This window comes from Ictidomys tridecemlineatus, chromosome 1 (genome assembly GCF_052094955.1).
Source record: "Ictidomys tridecemlineatus isolate mIctTri1 chromosome 1, mIctTri1.hap1, whole genome shotgun sequence".
In the NCBI taxonomy this organism is placed as follows: Eukaryota; Metazoa; Chordata; class Mammalia; order Rodentia; family Sciuridae; genus Ictidomys; species Ictidomys tridecemlineatus.
Genome location: NC_135477.1, coordinates 251295057 through 251315429, shown reverse-complemented (window position 1 = coordinate 251315429; position 20373 = coordinate 251295057). Strand labels below are relative to the sequence as shown.

Sequence of the window (20373 nt, the reverse complement as noted above, 5' to 3'; positions counted from 1 at the left end):
TCTGAGTATTGGCCAGTCATGTGACGGAAGTTATAACAATTGCCTTCTGGTTTCTGTCAGACTACTCTGAGACGCTCATAAAAATGAATGTTACATCATATCAAATGTAAAGTACCATCATCAAATGGTACAAATACTAATGTCATGAGTGTGCTCTTGGTAATAAACTTGTGATAAGGGATAATGTGATATTTGAGTGTGAAAAATTGGTAGGTACTAATCATACCTTACACATTTATAATATTCTTGGTAGAGATCATAAAAAATTAAACTATTATGTAGTTTTTGAAGATAAAAAGGATTTATAATAAAAATTAGATTTTTCAGATTGATTTAAATTGATTAAGGATGTTAATTTGCTGAATCTTATCTCTTAAGGAAAGTAATTCTCTGCTTCTCAAAGTACCTTCACAAAGTATCATAATATATTATAATACAGCTCTTTATAAATTGGAAGTTTATTAAAGGGTGCTTCTGGGTAATTTGTGATTAAGCACATGGAAGCTTATGATTATAGGATAAGAAGGAAGGATCTAGGAAGATAAAACCTCTGAAAGAGGGCAGGATCCAACTTGCCTTATTCAAAAAGGTATCTAAGTTCATAGACAAGTAAAATTGCTTAAAGGAAAAAAACTCCATGCCAATTTGGGATGTTGGGCAGTTTATCTGCAGTGAGGTTATGTATAACTTGGACATTTAGGCTCTGGAAAGACCATGCTCTGTTCCCTCTGAAACCCTTTGAGGCCATGTAGCAGGTATATTTGGCCAATTGCTGAGACCCCAAGAGTTTGTGCTTCTACCTGGCCTAGGCTGGTGGCTGGTACTCAGTCCTTTCTGCAAAGGGGCTGGGACTTGATAGTCATAAACAGTCATCAGAATAGAAAACCAGCATAGCTAACTTCTTTTTCTCTCTTAATAATGCTGTAATTAAAAAAGACTTCAGGGCTGAGGTTGTAGCTTGGTGGTAGAGCACTCGCCTAGCATGCATGAAGCACTGGATTTGATCCTCAGCACAACGTAAAAATAAATAAATAAAATAAAGGTATTGTGTCCATCTGCAGATATATATACATACACACACACACACACACACACACACACATATATTAAAAGACTTTAAACTGTGTGTGTGTACACACACACACATATTTTAAAGACTTTAAACTGTTTACAAAGAGGCTTTTTAGGGGCTGGGGATGTGGCTCAAGCAGTAGCGTGCTCGCCTGGCATGCGTGCGGCCCAGGTTCGATCCTCAGCACCACATACAAACAAAGATGTTGTGTCCGCCAAAAACTAAAAAATAAATATTAAAAAATTCTCTCTCTCTCTCTCTCTCTCTCTCTCTCTCTCTCAAAAAAAAAAAAAAAAAAAAAAAGAGGCTTTTTATTCCAAGGAGACAGCACTAGACCAGCAAGAAGAAGAAGGCAGGTCCAGACTATGAGCACACGGAGGTGTTAAAAGCTGTTCTCCAAATACTAGTGGGCATTCTTGTTAAGTCCACCTTCAGTGTTAAGTGAGCTTTCCTCCAGGGTGGTTTCTTGTGTGGATTCAGGATCACTAAGTCCAGTTACTGACTCAGCTCCGTTAGAGCTAAACCACCACCTGCTCCCCTGCCTCTGTCAGTTGTTTTTCTGGAACATATATCTGATGGGGTTGTCCCCTGCTCTTGAGCCATCAGTAACTCTTGTTGTATCTGGGAACAGCCAGTGCCTCTAAGTCTTCAGTCTGAACCATACTTCTCCTGACTGTCTTGGGCTGTGTGCTTCTCTTCAGGGCCTCTCCCCCACAGTGCAGTGCCCTGAACTCATGACATTTCAAAAACTTTAAGGCTGGGATGTGCTGCCTCCTCTTCCCCAGGCACAGTTAGTTGCTCTTTCCTCTACCTCAAGCTCTGTACAAACAATGTCTTCGTGTCTTGGGATTATATCTTATCTTTCTTTCCCACTAGTGTTGGTATGTTCACTTGTCTTTATCTTAGCATATTTACAACCTCCCTGAGAAGGAGGAAGAGAGCTAAAGGTGATCTGTGTATGAAAGCAGATTGTGCTTTACTTTACTAAGTAGTGATAGAGGCAAGAAACAGGCCAGGAGCACTGCACAGCCTGGACCACCTCAGGTTAAGAGTTCTGGGTGGGTGTTCAATCACCAGTTCCTCATTCGGGCCCTGGGAGGTGCTGTTTCTGTGGGTGACATAGATGTTGTGGGAGAGGCCCCAGCAATAGTTTTCATAGGGAGCTGATAGAGAAGCAGGAGGCAGGAGGCCTCCCACCTGTAACACATGGTACTTGCAATATTTTTCATCAGTTTAGCAGTCCAAGTATGGATATAACTTATTTTTAGGACAGGAAGTCTTTTCATGAGGTAATATTTGTGATTTTTTTATCACTGTGTCTACTCCCTTGGTGGTTTCACAAAGCAGACACTGAGGGACATTTGGGAGGAAAGAGGTTTTCCGAAGCTGTTCTTGCAGAGGTGCAGTTTGGATTCATTGGTTTTTATATCATCAGCAGCATAATAAAAGCATTCCAGGCAGCAGACCAGGGAGTCTTTGTTGTCACTGAGCCTGGTAATTATTTAGAAGTGGAAATACCTTTTGTTTTCATTGGCTTAAAGCTCTAGGAACTTCTAGTATGAATGACTCTGCAGACTAAGGAGATCTTAAAAATTTATCTTATGGGTGAAGAGGTTTGATTTCACCGTTGGAGAGTTTTCAGTGCTTGTTCCTTTCTTTTTGTATGAGGGGACGTCATAGAAGAAGAGAATCTGGCATGTTTACCCTGATTGTTTCTTCTCAAAGCATGCATTAAAAGTGACCTAGGGCCAAAGAAGGATTTTGTGGGCCAGCTGTACCATGTATAGCAGGACACAGTGTGCCCAGACGAGCCAGGGGTGCAGCTTCAGGAACCCTGGCCCACAGACTTGGAATGTGGCCAGATTCTTCTCCTCCATATACTCATACTTCATCTAAGCCCCAGCCATTTGCTTAGGGGATTTGTCTTCTCCTGACCAGCTCCAAAATTTCTTTAGTTATCCGTTCTCTGTGCTGTTCAAAAACCCTAAAAGTCCCAGGAATACTTGATAGGTTTTATGAAAGAAGAATGGTTTCTTCAGTAGTTGTGTTTTGAAACAGGCTGTTGACTAAAAACCCACAGACGTTTAGAACAAGTTTAATGAGTTTAAAATGAAATTAAAATGAGACAAGGGCCAAGAGGAAGAAATTGTGCTGCTCTTGATTGTTGTTGATAGGTGTTTATGTAAAATCACTAAACATATTAACATATCAAATGAATGTGAAATTGCCAAAAGAGAGAAGTTGTATGAATCAGTTCTTCTTCTCAAGTAGAAGGTACAATTTAAAATTTTCTACATAGGAAAGGTGGGGGTAAAAGCTTGTCTTTCCTTGAGGCAAGTTCATGGAGTCTTTCAGAGTCACTTGTCAAAGCCCCCAGACACCAAAGTCCCCTACCCTGCTACTTCCTCCCTCCCCTGAGTGTGGGCATCAACTCTTGTACTGATTCTGGCTCTCCAATGAGGTGATCTCTTCGCAACTCATTCTAAAAAGTTCCTGGTCAAGGCAGTGTCTGCTCAGGTTTAGCTCAGTGGTCTCTGAGCTAAACCCACCTTGAAGGTTGGTGGTTCGCAGTCTAGATGCAGATATTGACTTTGCCTGTGCAATGCATTTTTTTTCACTGTTTGTTTCACTTTCTCTTTTTACTCATTCATTTCAAAATCTCTCAAGCCAACTGTAATATCCAAGGAGGGATACCAGAATGATTGACCAGAGGCATGAAGCGCTTCTGCTCTCGTGCGTATCACACATTTTAGACATTTGTTTGTTTCTCTTAATAGACTTTGAGTTCCTTGAGACCAGGACCATATCCCATTTACCTTTGTGTTCCCCTCTTTTGTCTCCTAGACCTAGACACAGTAGAAATGAAAAATTGTGAAATAGGTGGTCTGTTTCTAAATTTAGTGACTGATATTTATTTTCAAATATAATAATAGCATAACTATTTTCATCTTTCATATTCATTCAGTAGATCCTCAAAATTAGTTCCTGACTTAATTGATAATTACCTTTGCAATTTGTGGGTTATTTGAGGCAACCAAGTGGTAACATTGAGCTCTCAACCAGCTTGTTCTTCTGGAATTGATTCAGTGGCCTTGCATTGATTTTTGCCTCAGAAGCATGGTTTCCCAGGAAAGATCATTCCCCCTTTGAATTGGTCTGCAATTCTTGCTGGTTTAAGTAAAGAAATCTTGGTTCTGCTTCTGCAAACTTACACCCTGAACTGGGACAAGTTTTTGTTTTGAGTAATGCCTGAGAAAAGAGAACCTTTGATTTTATTCAGAAGTCAAAACTAAAGGCCTCCCAACCACCTGGAGATATTTTGTATTGCAGCATTACTAATCTGGCTTTATTTTTATGCTTCACAGCTGAGCATGCAAACTTTCTTCTTTATGTTTGTTTGAGCCAGTGCTGAGCTTCTCAGGGGAGAGCAGGGAGAGCTGCAAGCCCTTGCCCTGGCCCTGGGTCACTCCAGGCAAGGATGGCTTCTGGGCATGCAGGTGGAGCTCTCTGAGCTGCTTTTCCTCTGGTCCTCACTGAGTATATTCCAGGAGTGTACTAGAAACTTGCCAGTGCTTACTCAAGCAGCCACTTTGAAAGGGCCCAGAGATGTCTTCTCTTCTCCTGTGGAGCTGACGAGCCCCTCAGAAATTTGGTGGTTAAAAAACACAGAAACTGTCTCAAGGTACAGAATGCTTGTGTGTAGATTAGTTGCCTTTTGCTGGGTTCTCCTGACTGTTGGTTCTGGTGCAGAACCTGTGTATCACACCCACCTTCTCTCTCAAAGAAGTCCTGCCTCAGTGTTTACGTGGAAGCTGCTCTCTAGTTGCTCTTGTATTCCTGTTTCACGAGGTTCATGTGAACTTGTGTGGTACATGTGCAGTTGTGTTAGTTCACTGCTTTCAACACAGGGAATCACAAACAATTGTTCTGTCACCAGAGGATGTCTTTGGGCTGCCTCCTTAGATCTGTGCCACCATTAACTCCTGTCCTCTGGCTCTAGTATTTTGTTATTTTAAAAATATTACATATAAACGGAATCCAAAATTTGTAACTTTCTGAGGTTGGCTTTTTTTTTCAGCTTGATTGTCTGGAGTCCCATTCCTTTTCTTGTGTGTTTCAATAACTCTTTCCTCTTTTTTGCTGAGTAATAATAATATGGATACATCAGTTTGTCTTACCATTTACCCCTTGAAGAGTATTTGAGTTGTTTTCAGTTTGGGACTAATACAAAAAGAGAAGCTATGAGCAGTCATGTACAAATTTTTGTATTAATGTAAGTTCTTATTTCTCTGAGATCAGTGTCTTAAGAGCACAATTGCTGAGTCCTTTGGTAAGTGCAGTCAGGTCAAAAGAAACTGCCACATTATTTTCCAGACTGGGTGGACCATGTTATGTTTTGTCATGAGAAATGTTATGTGCAACCTCAAGCTTTTTTAACATCTCAGAAATGCAGAAATGATGTATAAACTTGTCAATGGGAAAGGTTAAGATCCAACATATGATATTTTAGATTGAAAAGTTTGTATGATCAGATCTCAATAATTTTATGTTTAACATTAAATTTTTTATCTGTAGTCCCTAGTGCATTAAATGAGTTGTGTGTGCTCTTTTGATTTTTTTTTTTTCTGAACGCAAATGAGCAATTAAATGGCCACGTGCTAATAAGAACAACAGGAAACTAAGAACCTGAGGTGACTGAGCATTAGATTTTGACTTTGGACTTCAGTTGCCAAGTGGGGCATATCCTGGGTCCTTATGTGGACTGTAGTGTCTGGCCTGACATTCTTGTGAAAAAAAAAATTAAATGGTCTTCTGTAGGTGGGAATATTAAAAAATAATAGATCTGGTCATTTGTTTTCTCTAGAAATACTACATTCCTTATTAAGTTCAGAAGGCCCTTATGTTAACATTGCATTGCTGAGTCCAAAATATCTGAAAGAACAACTTAGAGGAGGAAAATTTAATTTTGGCTGACAGTTTCAGAGGTTCAGTCCATGGTGGTCCTTTCCATTGCTCTGGGTCCAAGGTAAGGCAGAGCATGATAGCAGAAAGGTAGGTATAGTGGGAGAGCACCACTCACCTCATGTTGGATAGGAAGCAGAGCCACTGCGGAAGGGGTTGCAGGGAAGATGCATTTTTCCAGAGTACTACCCCAGAGACCCACTTCCTCCAACCACACCCTACCTGCCTGTAGTTACCACCCAGTTAGTCCATTCAAACTAGGATGGCTTGATAAGGTCACAACACTTTGTAATCTAACCATTTCACCTTTAGAATTCCTGTATCAACACATGAGATCTGGAGGGACACCTTAGTGCTAGTCCAAATCCTAGCACTCCTTAACTGGCTGAGTGAACTGAGCCAAGTCACTCTGCAGTGCTTCAGATTCTTATAAAACTCTTGACATACTGCTTTTCTTAGGGCAACTGCAAATGTTCCTTTTTCTCACTTCTGTTCCCCATTTTAATTTACTTGATAAAGATACGAAGATGTAACTTCATAGGTATGATTTGGTCTTCTGGGCCTCACTGATCTTTGATCAACAGTAAGCACCTACATCTCCCCTGCTTAATTCTCCCCCATTCTTCAGTACTCACTTTACTCTGACCTGATGAACTTGAGATCCTTCCTGGGATGCACAGTCTGCTGTGTCTCCACCTTTGTTCCCTCAGAGCCAAGTCAGCTGCTGGAGATTGTCTTTACTCATGGGTCCACCATTCATATTGTCATAAATCATTTTGCATATATTACTAAATACTTCTCATCCCTGCAAAGCAAATGATTTTTCCCCAAATAAACATGTATAAAATATTCGTGTTGTCCATTGAAAAATGATGTTATGATATTATTTAAAAGAGTTTTTTTGTCAAAATAATGTAGAACTATTTTTTTTCTATAGATTAATTTAAAGTGTGGTTTAAATAAATGAAATTTCTATTTGGTAATATTGGATCAATATTTTCAAGTAAGAATATTTTTATGCCTATAGAGAAATCAGAAGTTATTGTAACAAATCACAGGAAGCTCTAATATATCTAACATGCAGTAGTCATTGACCTCAATGATTATTGAATAAATTAGTCAGTGATATGTTATCTTCATTTGTAATTCAGTGTTGCAATAGAGATTAAAATATATAACTGTACACTGACTTCGACTTTTATAGTCTTGTTGAAGGGTTATCTCTGCATGGAGAGTTGCAGATGTCTCTAATTAGCTGGCTGTATCTAGGACTTCAGGTAATATAAAAGGTGAAGCAGTGTGGCAAAATGCAGTATTACAGGTCCCCGAATGACCAACTGAAACCACATGTGCATATGTAGTCTTGTTCAATTTCAATAAAAGGACACTTTTATATTCTTGATTTCTTAATTTGATACTCAGCTTCATGAATTAAATATTTTATTACTTATCACGACATGTCTTTGATTCATTGAAAGAGGAAGCAAACTCTCCATGCATGTTTTCACTCATGCAGTCTGCACTGTCCTCATAGTCTTAGTTTGTATGGACAGAGGAGAGGCAGAAAGGTGGAGCACAAGCAGTTACTAACTAGGGTCTTCCCAGGAGTCCCAGGACAGCTTCACATCTCCAGTCAAACAAGGCTTAGAGAGAGTGACAAGGCCTTTTTTGGTTTTGTTATGTTTTTTGTTTTTTTTTTTTTTTTGCCTTCTCTTCCTTTTTAAAAAGCTCAGAACTCAGAAGAGAAGATCAAGAAACAGTTGATCTTTCTGCCTGAGTCCACTGGTGCTAGTGGCAGCATCAAAACACCCACTCTCTTGCCCCCTTTGCTTCTTGCTATCCTCCAGGAGACTTCTTCACATATGGTCTAGAGGAAGCAAAAGACCAAAATGGGCAAAGGTTTTGTAAGAAAAAGTTTGAATGGAGAATTGCAGGTGTCTTTAATTAGTGAATTTAGGTCTCTGTTTCCAGGCAGATTAGATCCCTGGTATTGAAAGAACCGGATAATTAGGTCTCCAAACTGGGTCTGCTGATCTTTATGGAACTGTGTACAGAGACTTAAGAGGCTGTAAACATAGTTGTGATTTTTTTAAGAAGGGAGATTTTATACATTTTCTCAGGTTGAAGTTAACCCTGGGCAGAGTCGTAGAGAGTAGAGGAAGGAGTGAATGAACCCCTGATAGCTTGCTAACTTTGTTTTGTTCTTCACTAGGTTTCTGTTTGGATGCAGGGCACATGGTAGAGTTAGGGGGTAGGCTTTTAGCCAGGCTTTTCAACACTTAAATTTGTAGACTAGACAGCTAACTGGGGCGGTCTGTTAGGACAATGACTCAAGAGTATTGAATGGCTGTAAAAAGAATCAGCTGAGTATGTCAGCCCAAGACCAAGACACTCCTTCTCTTCCATTCTGCTCTCCATGTGGAAGATGCCAGAAGTGTTTCCAATAGTGAGATGTGACTCATACCCATCATGTGAAAAAGGAAACAGTTTCTAGCCCAAAGCCACAGTGGACTGTTATTAACAAAGGTGGTAATGGAAGATGATGGACCAGTCTTCTTGAAGTTCAGCAGACAGACTGGCTTATCTCCTCATGCCACTTTCTATCTGAGGAAAAAGACTTCTCAGTGGAATCTTTGAACTAATACCACCTACCCTCTTCATGAGTGCATAACATCTAAAGAGATTGCTCATCTGAATTTGAGCATCCTGAAAACTTCATTGTGTTGTGTTGAGAACTATTTATTTTGTTTTGAGAACAGAATTGGTGCCATAGCAGAAATAATTGTTGCTGCATTAAAACCCTTGCATGTGGAACTGTCAGTGCGGGAGTTGTTATCAGATGGTGTCAGAAGGGCTAGAGGAAATGTCCAATGTCATTGGCAGATCTCTGGACCCACACAGAAAGTCTGTGAGTGGTTGGACTGATGTGGAAGGAGTGTACAGTCGATAAGGATCTGCTAGATGTCGGACTTCAGAATTAGGACTCAACCAATTTCAGAAGGAATAAGTCAAAATCTGTCATAGGAGTTTCACTCATGGATCTTAATATTCGAGTCTGTTTTGAATCAGAACAGAATTGGGTATTGCATAGGTGGCAGCTGTATGTGTTTAACAAGAAAATGATCTTACACATGTTACACATCTTACTGTTGTGTAAGATCAAGAAAATGATCTTACACAAAAGTGGGGGTGGGGGGGTGATGGGGGGGGACAGACACCAGTGGTAGCAGCTTGCACTCTGGCTCCTGTTTGGGTTGTGGGTATTTTGTTCAGTTCTTCAGTTCCCACTTTGAGAGCAGAGCATGTTTTGAGGAGACTGAGCTGGTGTCAGAAGAGGTGTAAGTCATGCTGCTCCAGCAGACCTCAAGGAATAAAATATTAGCCCAGGGACAAGGCAAGCAGTGGGAGTGTGCACCATGTTCAGAGACTTGCATACTTGTCATGGCAAGGAAGAATTGCACTTCACCTAGCTGCAGACTATTTCAGGGGGACAGTGGTCAGTCTCTAGATGACCTAGAGTGAGGAGGAACTTTTCCCAAACTTGACACTCCCAGTTGCCAACACAGAGTGTGTGTCTAATCTGTTGGTGAGACGGAAAGAAATCTAAAAAGTTAAAATAAAAATCCCTAATGTCAAATTTGACATTAGTAGAACTGGGCTTGATGTCATGTCTGGGTAGTTGAAGTCCCACTGGTCCACACTGATTGTTAACTCTGTGTCAGTCACTTGGCATTTTGTGTGCCTGGCTGGGCAAGGTTTTCATATCACAAGTGCTTCACCTTATTCTCATGTGTCTCTGGGGGTGTCAGCCCTCCGGGACTGAGGAAAGAGACTGTCCATGCACTTTCTCCTCTCACATGTATAGATGCCCAGAACACACTTCTGGTTTTTCTCCTTGTTTCCTCCTCTTACATACATTTGAATTGATACTACTTCATGATGTTGACTTTGATTTGCCCTCTATTCCCATCCCTACCCCATACATCCTTCATACATTTTCTTTTAGCATATTAAGGGATCTTTTATCCCACCCAAGAATAGAAAGGCACTCCTCAAACTCCTGCAATTCAAGGCAGTAGGTGTGTGCGCCCAAAGCACAGTTCATTATTTCAGACAGAAGAATGTTCTGTACGTGGTAGGAACAGTTCTTTTTTTATTCCTGTGTCTTATACCTGAAACAGAATCACATTTTATGTGCATAATGGTTGCCCTCTGAAATTGCACCTGCAAGTTGCCATTGAAACTGCCCACTTCTGCTTTTAACTTTCAGCAGCTCTGGAAAGCCATGGCTATGATGTATCCTTTGCTGCTTTACAGCTTGCCAGTGCACTTGGTACCCATGTGATTGTCTTTTTCAAAAACAAGAGTTGGGTGGGGGGTGGTGGGGAGGGACAGACACCAGTGGTAGCAGCTTCTGTGTACCAAGTTCTTGTGTGAGAATCCACTTTCAGACCTCTCTGGTAATCTCATTGGGTTCTCAAACTGGCTTTACGAGTTAGTGAAGATGTAGACAGTAAAATGATCCTATTTTATAGATGAGAAGAGGTAGAGTGCTCTAAGGATTTTCTCTGGGTCACACTTGGGATAAAGGACTGCAGCTGGTGTGTTGTACCCTCCTTCTGTGCCCCAACTCCTAAACAACTTGAAGCCTGTGTTCACATGTGCCAGCTGTTGACCCACCTGGGAACACCTGGGGTTACAGCAACCTCCAGGTCTCAGGGCTCCAATCCCACCATCCACTTAATCACCTGAAAGTCTTGTCCTTTCTCAAGATGCCCTGCTCAGTTTCCTCTAGAAGCCCTCCATGGTGTGGGCTCCCCTCCAATTAGTGAAGAAAGGGCCTTTTCTTCTTGAAGTGAGACTTTTCCTGATTTCTTTCAAGCAGAGTTGCAAGGCCCACAGACACCAGTGAAGAAGAGGCCGAGGAAGGGCATGTACCTGGATCAGACTCAGTGTGATGCTGGGAGTCTTCCCATATCTTCATCACAGAGGCTTTCTCCATAGAACCTCATGTCTGTCCCCAGCCCACCCTTCCCCTTGTATCCTGGTCCATGAGCAGGTCTGTACACGTGTGCATTCCAGTCTGAGTTCAAGTTCACTTCCACAGAACTTCTGCCCTGGCTTGTGAATTCATTGGACATTAGTCTGCACTGGAGAGATCATCAAGCACTCTTTATATTTTTAGCCTCTAGGGGGCAGCATTACCTAAGCCTATGATTTGTCCTCCCATTCTTTTTTAAAATTTCAAGACATGGTCTCACTAAATTGCCCAGGTTGCCTCAGCAGAACCAGGGTTACAGGAATGCACCACAACATCCAGCTTTAACCCATGGTTCAAAGTAGAAAACCAGGTTGCTATGCACTCAGGGTGTGACTCTCTTCTTGCTATTGGATAAAGGTATATCTATTTTATTATAATTAACAACTTGCACAGAAGTGCTTTTTTTTTTTCACCCTTAGGAAATGTGTGTTAAGAATGTTGCAGGCATCCTGGAGACTTTTCCTGATTTCTTTATTCTGGGGTATTTTAGGCATCCTGTATCATTTTAAAAACTTAAAATAGACTTTACTTGAATCATGCCACATAATGATGTGTGTCAGTGCATCCTCAATTGACATTAGGAAGGACCTTTCTCTAAGACGTTTTAAATCCAAGTTGAGTGAGAATATTTCCTGTGGAACTAGACACAAAAATTCTAAAGGGGCAAAGGACTTTTAGGAATTCAGCATTATGGTTTTAAATACAGCCTTGCTCCTTCTATCTCATTTAATTTCATTTTCCTTAACTTTGCAATCCCAGGATGAGTTCTCCTCTGTAGAATTAGCCCTTTCTGGTTTCACTGGTGGGCCAGGTAGAGTGAGCCCATTGCACCAGGGACACACATTGAAGCACCCAGGCTCATATAGGGGGGATGCTGGTTGTTGTTGATCAGGTGGAAGGACAATGGTTTGACCCTCCACCTACTCATGACACTTCCCCTGGATTTGAGAGGAAGCAATTTCTATGGAATCTGACAGACTATTCTAGTACCTTTGTCTCATACTATATTATTTTTAGGAGTAAAAAGATTTAAATGTGTGATGGTGTTAAATTTACCATGTTAAGTGACATATCTTGAATATTTAATAGGAACCTGGATATGTTCTGAAAACTGTCTAGAGAAAGAAGATTTTAAAATTTTGTGATTTTTCTTCTTACGAAAAGATTTTTCTTGTAAAGTAATAGTGGCTAGCGTTTACTTATTTCTTTATACGTATCATCTTATTTAATCTACCAGGTCTCTCTATTTAAGGTCAGGATTTGAATTCATATATTTGGCTTCAGAATCTACATTCTTCTTAGAGGAAGAGTTTTATCCTAATTATCATTACAGCAGAAACATTAATCGATGCTATTGCAGTGACATTATGTAGAAGCATACCCACACGTCATGCACCAGGCCAGTTCTAAGCCACTTTTTATATTCTCTTTACCCGTGTATAAAAGAGAGACTTGTTAAAATGTGTCATAAACTAAAAGGTATTTTGGTAGCATTTGTTGGAAAAGAGAATATTGCAGGCTCTCCAACCCAGACAGGCACTCTGCCTACCTGCCCCACACATCAGGTCCTTGAGTTAAGTCACAGTGATTTTGAGGAGAGGCTGCTGAGATCCCAGAGTAACCTAATTGGCCCAAAGTTGGTTTTTGTTTTTTTGGTTTTTTTTTTTATCAAATCTTGTCTGAGAGCCCTGAGATTCACACAGCTCCTGGGACATTAGTGCACGAAGGACACTAGCCACTGTCAGGGAGAGGGCTCAACACATCAATGGCCTTGATCCATAGCTGGGAGCTCCAGGGACATTTCCTTTCCTAGGTTCATGTATGTAGTAACAGGGTTGGGAGCAGCTTCAGTGAGGCAAATGCATTCAGGTGAGATTTTGAAAAACGAGAGTTAAGTAAGTGGTTCATTTCCTTTTTCAGCAGAATAAACGCAGTTGCAAAGGGCCACTTTTTCATAAATGTTCCTCTTGGATAGGTGAGTGGCCATGTGTTCCAGGGTTCTCTTCATTGGGAGCCCGCAGACAACTTCAGTGTATGGCCTGTCACCTGTTCCACCCTGCCCCTGCATGTGGAAGGACCTTCTTAAGTAGAAAAGTCCTCTGGTTAGACAAACTGTCATGGTTGTTTTGGGTTAAATATTTTGACTCTTTCAATAAAATAATGCAAACTTGTTTTGATAAATTACTTATTGCTCAGAGTAAACTAATTGGCCCAAAGTTGGGGGTTTTTTTGATCAAATCTTGTCTATTTAGTTAATTCGACTCCATCCTTCTAATGAGGATAATTAACATGTGTCCAGAGCACTGCTGTTTACACAGGATGCTTCTGCTGCAACCTTTTCTACTTGGTTCTCTTTCTGACTCCTTGAAGTGGTATCCAGGTGGTATTTGTACCGGCAAACTGAGTCTCAGAGAAATTGAGTGGTTCTCTCAGGTCAGAGCTATGCTTGGTCAAAGCATTCCTTAAGTCTAGATTGCCTTACTCCAAATCTCACAATATTGTATTTAATGCCTAAGACCACTGTGGTACTGCAGTATAATGGCATACAACATGATTTACAGCAACTGGAAATGTTTTCTGTGGAAAATGTTAGAGCAAATGGGAAGATATCTATGGTAAATTGATGTTTTAAACTTTTCTCTATTAAAAATGGAAGTCAGGTTCTGTATGCAAATTGAAAGTATCACTAGATGGTTTTCAGCTGATGTGTTTTCTAGTAAAAGACCTCTTTAAAGCTTTCCCTGAACATGCTGTCACTAGTCATTAGGGAACTGTAGCTCTAAAACACAGAGAAATACCACTCATCTAGGATAGCTAAAGTAAGATCAGCAACCCCAGGTGAGGAGGAAGAGGAGTGAGAACTCCTCTGTGCTGCTGGTGGGAATGTAAGCACAGTGCACCATTTTGGAAATGTTTGTCCATTTCTTTAAAATAAAACAAATACCTGCCATTTGACCCAGCCATTCTACACCTAGATATTTACGTAAAAGAAAGCAAAGCATAAGTTCTTGAGCTGGGGATGTGGCTCAAGTAGTAACGTGCTCACCTGGCATGCTTGGGACGCTGGGTTCAATCCTTAGCACCACATAAAAACAAAATAAAGATGTTGTATCCACCGAAAACTAAAAAATAAATATTAAATAAATTTCTCTCTCCTCTCTCTCTCCTCCTTCCCTACTCCCCCCCTCCCTCTTAAAACAAAAAGCATAAGTTCTAACAAAGACTGTATACAAATGTTTTTAGTACCTTTTTTTGTAATGGAAATAATCCAAATGTCCATAAAGAGATCAATAGATAAATTGTGGTAGGTACATATAAGGAAATGCTATGTAACAATTTAAAAATCATGAGCTTTTGGTACACACAGTAGTATGGATGAGTTTCAGAGGAACTGAATGAAAGAAGCAAGATGAAGAAAAAAAAATACATACTGTGCAATTCCATTTCTACACTTTTTTTTTTTTTTAACAGAATGCAAGCTAATCTGTAGTGGCTAAAGCAGATAAGTGATTGCCAGAGGAAGAATAACAAAGGGCATGAGACATGAGAGGTGTAGACGTGTCAAAATTCTCTACATGGGGCACTTTAAATTCATGAAGTTTCCCTGTGTCAGTCATGTCTCAGTAGAGCTGTTTTATAAAAGAGATTAGCTTGGAAACAAAAGACCCAACTTCAGCAGTTTCTCTGTAACTGCGGTTTTGCAGGAGCAGTTTTGACTTGTGAGCCCAGAGGTGGCAGCCACTGGCAGGGTGATCTCTTTGACCTGACCTTTCTGCAGCTGAGGTGGCTGGCCGACAGTATGAAGCATCCCTGAGGAAGCTGGAAGTGTCCTCATGGAGACAACACTGCCAAGCCACCAGAGCCTGTTCAGTTTAATTAATTGCCTGTTTTGTTTCCTGGAATGGTCCCCTAGAGATCTGAAGGGTCTAATGGCCTCCAGGAAGTAGCCATGCCCATCCCCTTCTCCCACCAGGCCTGCAGTCTTTCTGGCTGCTCTTGTTCTCAGGTATCTTTACTCATCCGGGTCCCTGGTGGTGTGTTTAGTAGCACTAGCAGTGAGGGCGTGTCTTCAGTGTGCACTCCCTGGGCTCCCAGGGAAGGGTGACTTCTGACCCCAAGCCTGGGGGCTTGGACTGGGTGTGTCACATCCCAGTCCCACCAGACCTGGTGGTGAGTTCATGTTACCACATTGCTTCCCCCTGAGGAATGTGAAGCACCTATCTCTGAGCATAGTTTAATAATTAATAATGGTGTATAATGCCTCTGCTAAAAATAAAACTGCCTGTCTGCTAGCAGAATGCTGTCAAAGAATGCCTCTGTGACCAGCAGACATTACTGTTGTCAGAGGGAATCTTTTTGGATCTCCAGCATGCTCCAGCTGGAGCCTTGGAAGAATGGGAATGAGTGGCTTCCCTTCCCTTTCCTTTTGCTCTTTTGTGACAGTGCCTTCCGCCTCACTGCCTGTTTATTTTTCTCCCCTCAGCGGTGGCGTACTGCTTTTTCTGTGCGTGTGTTCCGCTGGCATTGGACCTTTTGGGATGCATCTCCCTCCCTCCCTCCCTCCCTTGCTGCCTCCCTTCCTTCCTTTCCTCCCTGTCTCTCTGGGAGCAGCCTGTCACAGTTCCCCTTGCGTATCTGCGCATGGCCCAGTGTCTGCGCGCTGCTGCTCACCGTGTCCCTTGTGCCCCCAGCTGTGGACGTGGCTGGAGGAGTTGCAGAAGGAGCTGCTGGACGACGTGTATGCTGAGTCCGTGGAAGCCGTGCAGGAGCTCATCAAGCGCTTTGGCCAGCAGCAGCAGACCACGCTGCAGGTGACGGTCAACGTGATCAAGGAAGGGGAGGACCTCATTCAGCAGCTGAGGTGGGCCCACACCCCTTGCCTGTCAGACACAGATGTCCAAGACCTACCAAGGATTTCCCTCCTGTATTTTTTTGAATAATTAGCTCTAATTTTATAATTCTCCCCAGCTGAGTAGAGAACAGATGCCATCTATAAATTCAAAGGGGAGCACCAGCTCTCTTCTCTCTTCATTTTTTTCTCCCTTTCCTTTCTTCCCTGTAAAGTTTTTTAATTCCATAATTTTTCTCATTGCAACCTTGACTAGTAATCCTCAGAATTTATCTTTTATTAGTATTTTCCCTTAATATCTAACTAGAAATTACTGACGTTTCTTTCTAAATAGATAATCTGAACCTCCTAGAATAATGTCCTAGGGCCCCCAGGGACCTGCCTCCACATTGGCTGATATCCATCTTTCACACTGCAGGCAGGCAGATCTGGACGTGGTGGGACACTCAGCCTTCAGTCTTCCCCTTGGCAAGAGGCAGTGCAGCATTGGTTATGTTTCCTTGAGAAACAAATTTGAAAATTCTTTTTATTGGGTTGTAAGAACTACTTACCTAAGTTTAATACCCCCCATGTATCACCTGGAGGAGGATGGATGAAATTGTTGATGGATAACCATCCATGATATCCTCTTTGCTGAGAGTCAGTCAAAAGTTACTCACTAACAGTCTGATTGCGTTAAAGGTTAACTCTCACAAGTGATGTGACTCTGTCACTGTACGAAACAGGTTTCATTGTTCTCTCTTCTTAAGGAGAGAAGTGGCTAAAAATAAAACTCTACCAAAGTAATTTTCTGTGATTATGAGACTTCTAATGAAAGTGACTTGGAGAACATGCCAGAGAAGTTCTGCAGCATGTCCTCAGAGGAAGGAGCCTAATGTTGTTTTGCAGAAGAGGCAGTGTCTTCCATTTTCTGAGACAAAGTCCAGCTTCCTGCCAGCTTTCTTTCCCCTGAATATTTGAGTTGCCGGATCTGGTGTCTAACAATGTGAGACTTTCTCATTCAATTCCTGTTTTTGTTGTTAAAATCCCATTCCCTTCCATCCCCTCACAGGGACTCTGCCATCTCCAGTAACAAGACCCCCCATAACAGCTCCATCAACCACATCGAGACGGTGCTGCAGCAGCTGGACGAGGCCCAGTCACAGATGGAGGAACTCTTCCAGGAGCGCAAGATCAAGCTTGAGCTCTTCCTGCAGCTGCGCATATTTGAGAGGGATGCCATAGATGTGAGTGTCCTCCACCCCCTGCCTTCCTGTCCTGTGAGAGCCCAGAGCCCTGGTTTCCCTCCTCTTCCCTGTCCTGGTTCCTGCCCTGTGTCCTGTCCTACTCCCCCAGCTTCCACTCCAGAAGGGCAGAGCTGGAAGGAAGTTCCTGGAGACATTGACAACTTCCTCATTTGACCCTGGGAGGCTAGGGCCTCAGCTCTGGATTCTGGGGTTGGAGAGTGTATTGGGAGCAGATAAGGAAGAGCCAGGGACACAGCTCAGTTGGCAGGAGCAGAGCAAGCTAGTGTTGGGAGGGGAATAGAAGGTAGCACTCTTAAAACCAGTGAGACCTCCTTGTCCGGGTATGTGGCCACTGATTTGACAGCTTAGGGTTGATACCCTCTGTCTTCCTTTTCTGCCCCACTTTCTTCTCCTCTGACTCCTCTCTTCCTTTCTCTCCCCACCCTATCCCCACCAACAATCTTCTCTTCCTAGAGTGGGAGTAGTCCTAAGCCTGTGCATTTTAGATGGTAGGAAACTCAGTTTGTATTTCCTCATAGAGGTGCCCTCAGATTCTCTATAATTCATACCTGAAAATGGACTTTTGCACCTTATATGTGAACAAGAGAAATAGATACAGGCTCCTTTTATCTTTCTTCAACAAAAAGAGGGGGTGGTTCTGAATTCTTTGTGAGACAGATCTTTTCTTTTGAGCTTGACCCAGTCAAGCAGAAGTAAGTGTTTTAAGTGGATGAGACTGAGAAGCACGTGGAGGAACCAGAGTACCCTGTGCCTTCAGCTCAAGCTAATTTCCAGCTGTGGACTGCTTCTGGCCCATCTGTGGGCTGCCCACTTGGCAGTTCTGTATGTGGTGGGGGGTGGTCTCACAGGTGCCTGTGTGGACTGCTTGTCCAAGCCTCCTGCACTTTGATTAAAGAAGCACCTTCTCAGCTCCTCTTGTTGCTGTTGTCAGCTAAAAACAAGAAGTTAAACCCTAACCACTGTGTTGGCTCAGCCTGCTCAAGAGCTTACCAAGTCTTAACTTCTACGTGGACAGGAAACCATGCAGAGAAGTGGCACTCTGGCATCTCCCAGCAGGCCCACACACAGCCTGGCCTACCCTGGGTAGAGGTGGCAGCACTGTGTGCAGGGATGGAGCAAGCTTCATTTCCTCTCTAGCTCCTTTGAAACTTACCTGATTATTGAATATTTTCAGTTAACAAACACAAATCAATCAAAAGTATTATTTTTTTTTCTTCTAAGACATTTTGATGTTTGAAAAAAAGATTTTGATTTCATTTGCATTAATGCTTCCTGAAAGAAGGAAAAAAAGGGGCTTTTTTTATTATATTTCCACTTTCACTGAACCAAATTAGGAAATATAAACCTATATTTTCCCCACACTGAAGCCACAAAATGACATTTTCCCTAGATAAAGCCAGTGATAAAGCACCCTGGGTGAGTGCATTCCTGAGCTGAGGAAATTAACCTGCAGTTAAGTCTCAGGCCATTGTCAGAAATGGTTTAAAAGCTTTTCAGAGATCGTGGCCTAAGAATCCCCATGTTCTTTAATGATTCTGAAATTTGAAGCTGTGATCAGTGAGATATGGCTGGTGCTTCTTCTATCTTTTGGAAAGATCCCTGTCTTCTAACTGCTCTCAGAAGCACAGAGTTACTTTTGTGGTAGAAAGTCTTCTCTTACTTGGTTAATTTAAAAAAATCTTTCCTAGCTTCTTTCCTTTGGCTAGGATACCATCTGCATCTCACAATGGACTAAGGCTTTCAATAAATTTGTGGAATCCTCTTTAGAATATTGGTTTCTAAGTCTGCAGATGTTCCAAATAAGATCTGCTTTGTTGATCTAAAAAGAACAACAAAATCAGAAACACAGCATCCTGTGACAGTTTAGTTATGAAGACAGTCAAAATTATGGGTAAATTTAGGGAGAGAAACGTAGACTAACTACAGATTCCGAGAAGCATTTTAAAAATTATTTTGTAGTTATTTCTCCTAAGAATCGGTATTCAGAACCTGACTTCCTCTTTCTGGAGTTTTGTTGTTGCCACAGTTTCTTTTCTTTGCTGTGTGGCTAACAAGCTATAATGCTCATCACTGGGACAGGACCTTTTACTGATGACCCTTTGATCATGAGCATCCTTGCAATTTTTTTGTGCTCAGTGAGGACTTTTAGATCCTGCTAGCTTAGCACATTGATCTTTGTTTATTATCCATTGCTTGAGTGCTTTTGGAGCCTGAAGTAGTCTCCCTGAGACATTATTGTGAGGCTGGCTCACCCACCATACCTAAGTCTCTTCTTCCCCTTCCAGGGTCAGAAAACAAACATTAAGAAAGAAAAATCCCACCTAGAGTAGACATAAAGATTAAAGTTATGGTGATTTGTTTTTTCTTTTTAAGAATATTTTTTTCTCACTTTTTTTCATAGTTTATATCTAATTTGGCATTATTTGAATCATGAATTTTGTAGAAGAGTACAATGTAATAATACAATGTAAATATATTGTGTGTATGTTTCAGTAATAAAAGAATAAACTAGGAAGAGTTGTGCTGTAAGAATTTTGAGAACCCTTTTTATTGCCTCTGTTCTCTCCTACATAGATTTTTTTTGTAAACTTTTGCTTTCTCAAAGTTTTAAACTAATTTGGCTAATACTCATGTGGATAAATAAATTAGAAATTGTTAAAAATTTGTTAACAATTTTCTAATTCCATGGGAATTGTTACTCCACTGAAATGTCCAGTGTAATACTCCTTTACAACATGTTCTTCCTCTTTGGAGGATTTTATAATTTTTAGTCTTAATTTTTAAAAAATCATATTATGAAGGTTTTCAAACCTGTACAAAAGTAGAGAAGATAGTATAGTGAAACACTAAATGCCTGTCTTCCAAATTCAAGATTTTACCACCCTTGCTTTAAATGTCCCTCTTTTCTTTTTTCTAAAGTATTTCAGAGAAAGTCTGCCTGCTTATCAGTTTACTCTCAAGACTTTCCTAAGGATCTCTAAAAATAAGGTTATATTCTTACACCCTCCCAGGATGCACTAAACGTCTTGCCCACTAAGCAGTCATTTCTTACCATCTTCTAATACCCAGCACATATTCAGATTTACATAGGGGCCTCAGTTAAGGAGGGGGCATAGGGATCATTTCCTGCATTTGATGCTTAGTTTCTTAATCTACAGTCAACTTTCCTGTGCTCCTCCTGGATTTTGTAAACTTTTTATTA

The 20373-nt window shown here is 41.4% G+C and overlaps 1 protein-coding gene across 8 annotated transcripts in view; it reads left to right on the top strand.

The window, feature by feature from the left end:
• Trio (trio Rho guanine nucleotide exchange factor) overlaps positions 1-20373 on the top strand; it is a 331000-nt gene that overhangs the window by 182711 nt on the left and 127916 nt on the right. For all 8 annotated transcript variants that reach the window (XM_078018036.1, XM_078018031.1, XM_078018037.1 and 5 more), the window contains 2 exons: positions 15767-15936; positions 16976-17150. In XM_078018036.1, coding sequence (XP_077874162.1) covers positions 15767-15936; positions 16976-17150 — 345 coding nt within the window. The remainder of the gene's footprint in view (positions 1-15766; positions 15937-16975; positions 17151-20373) is intronic.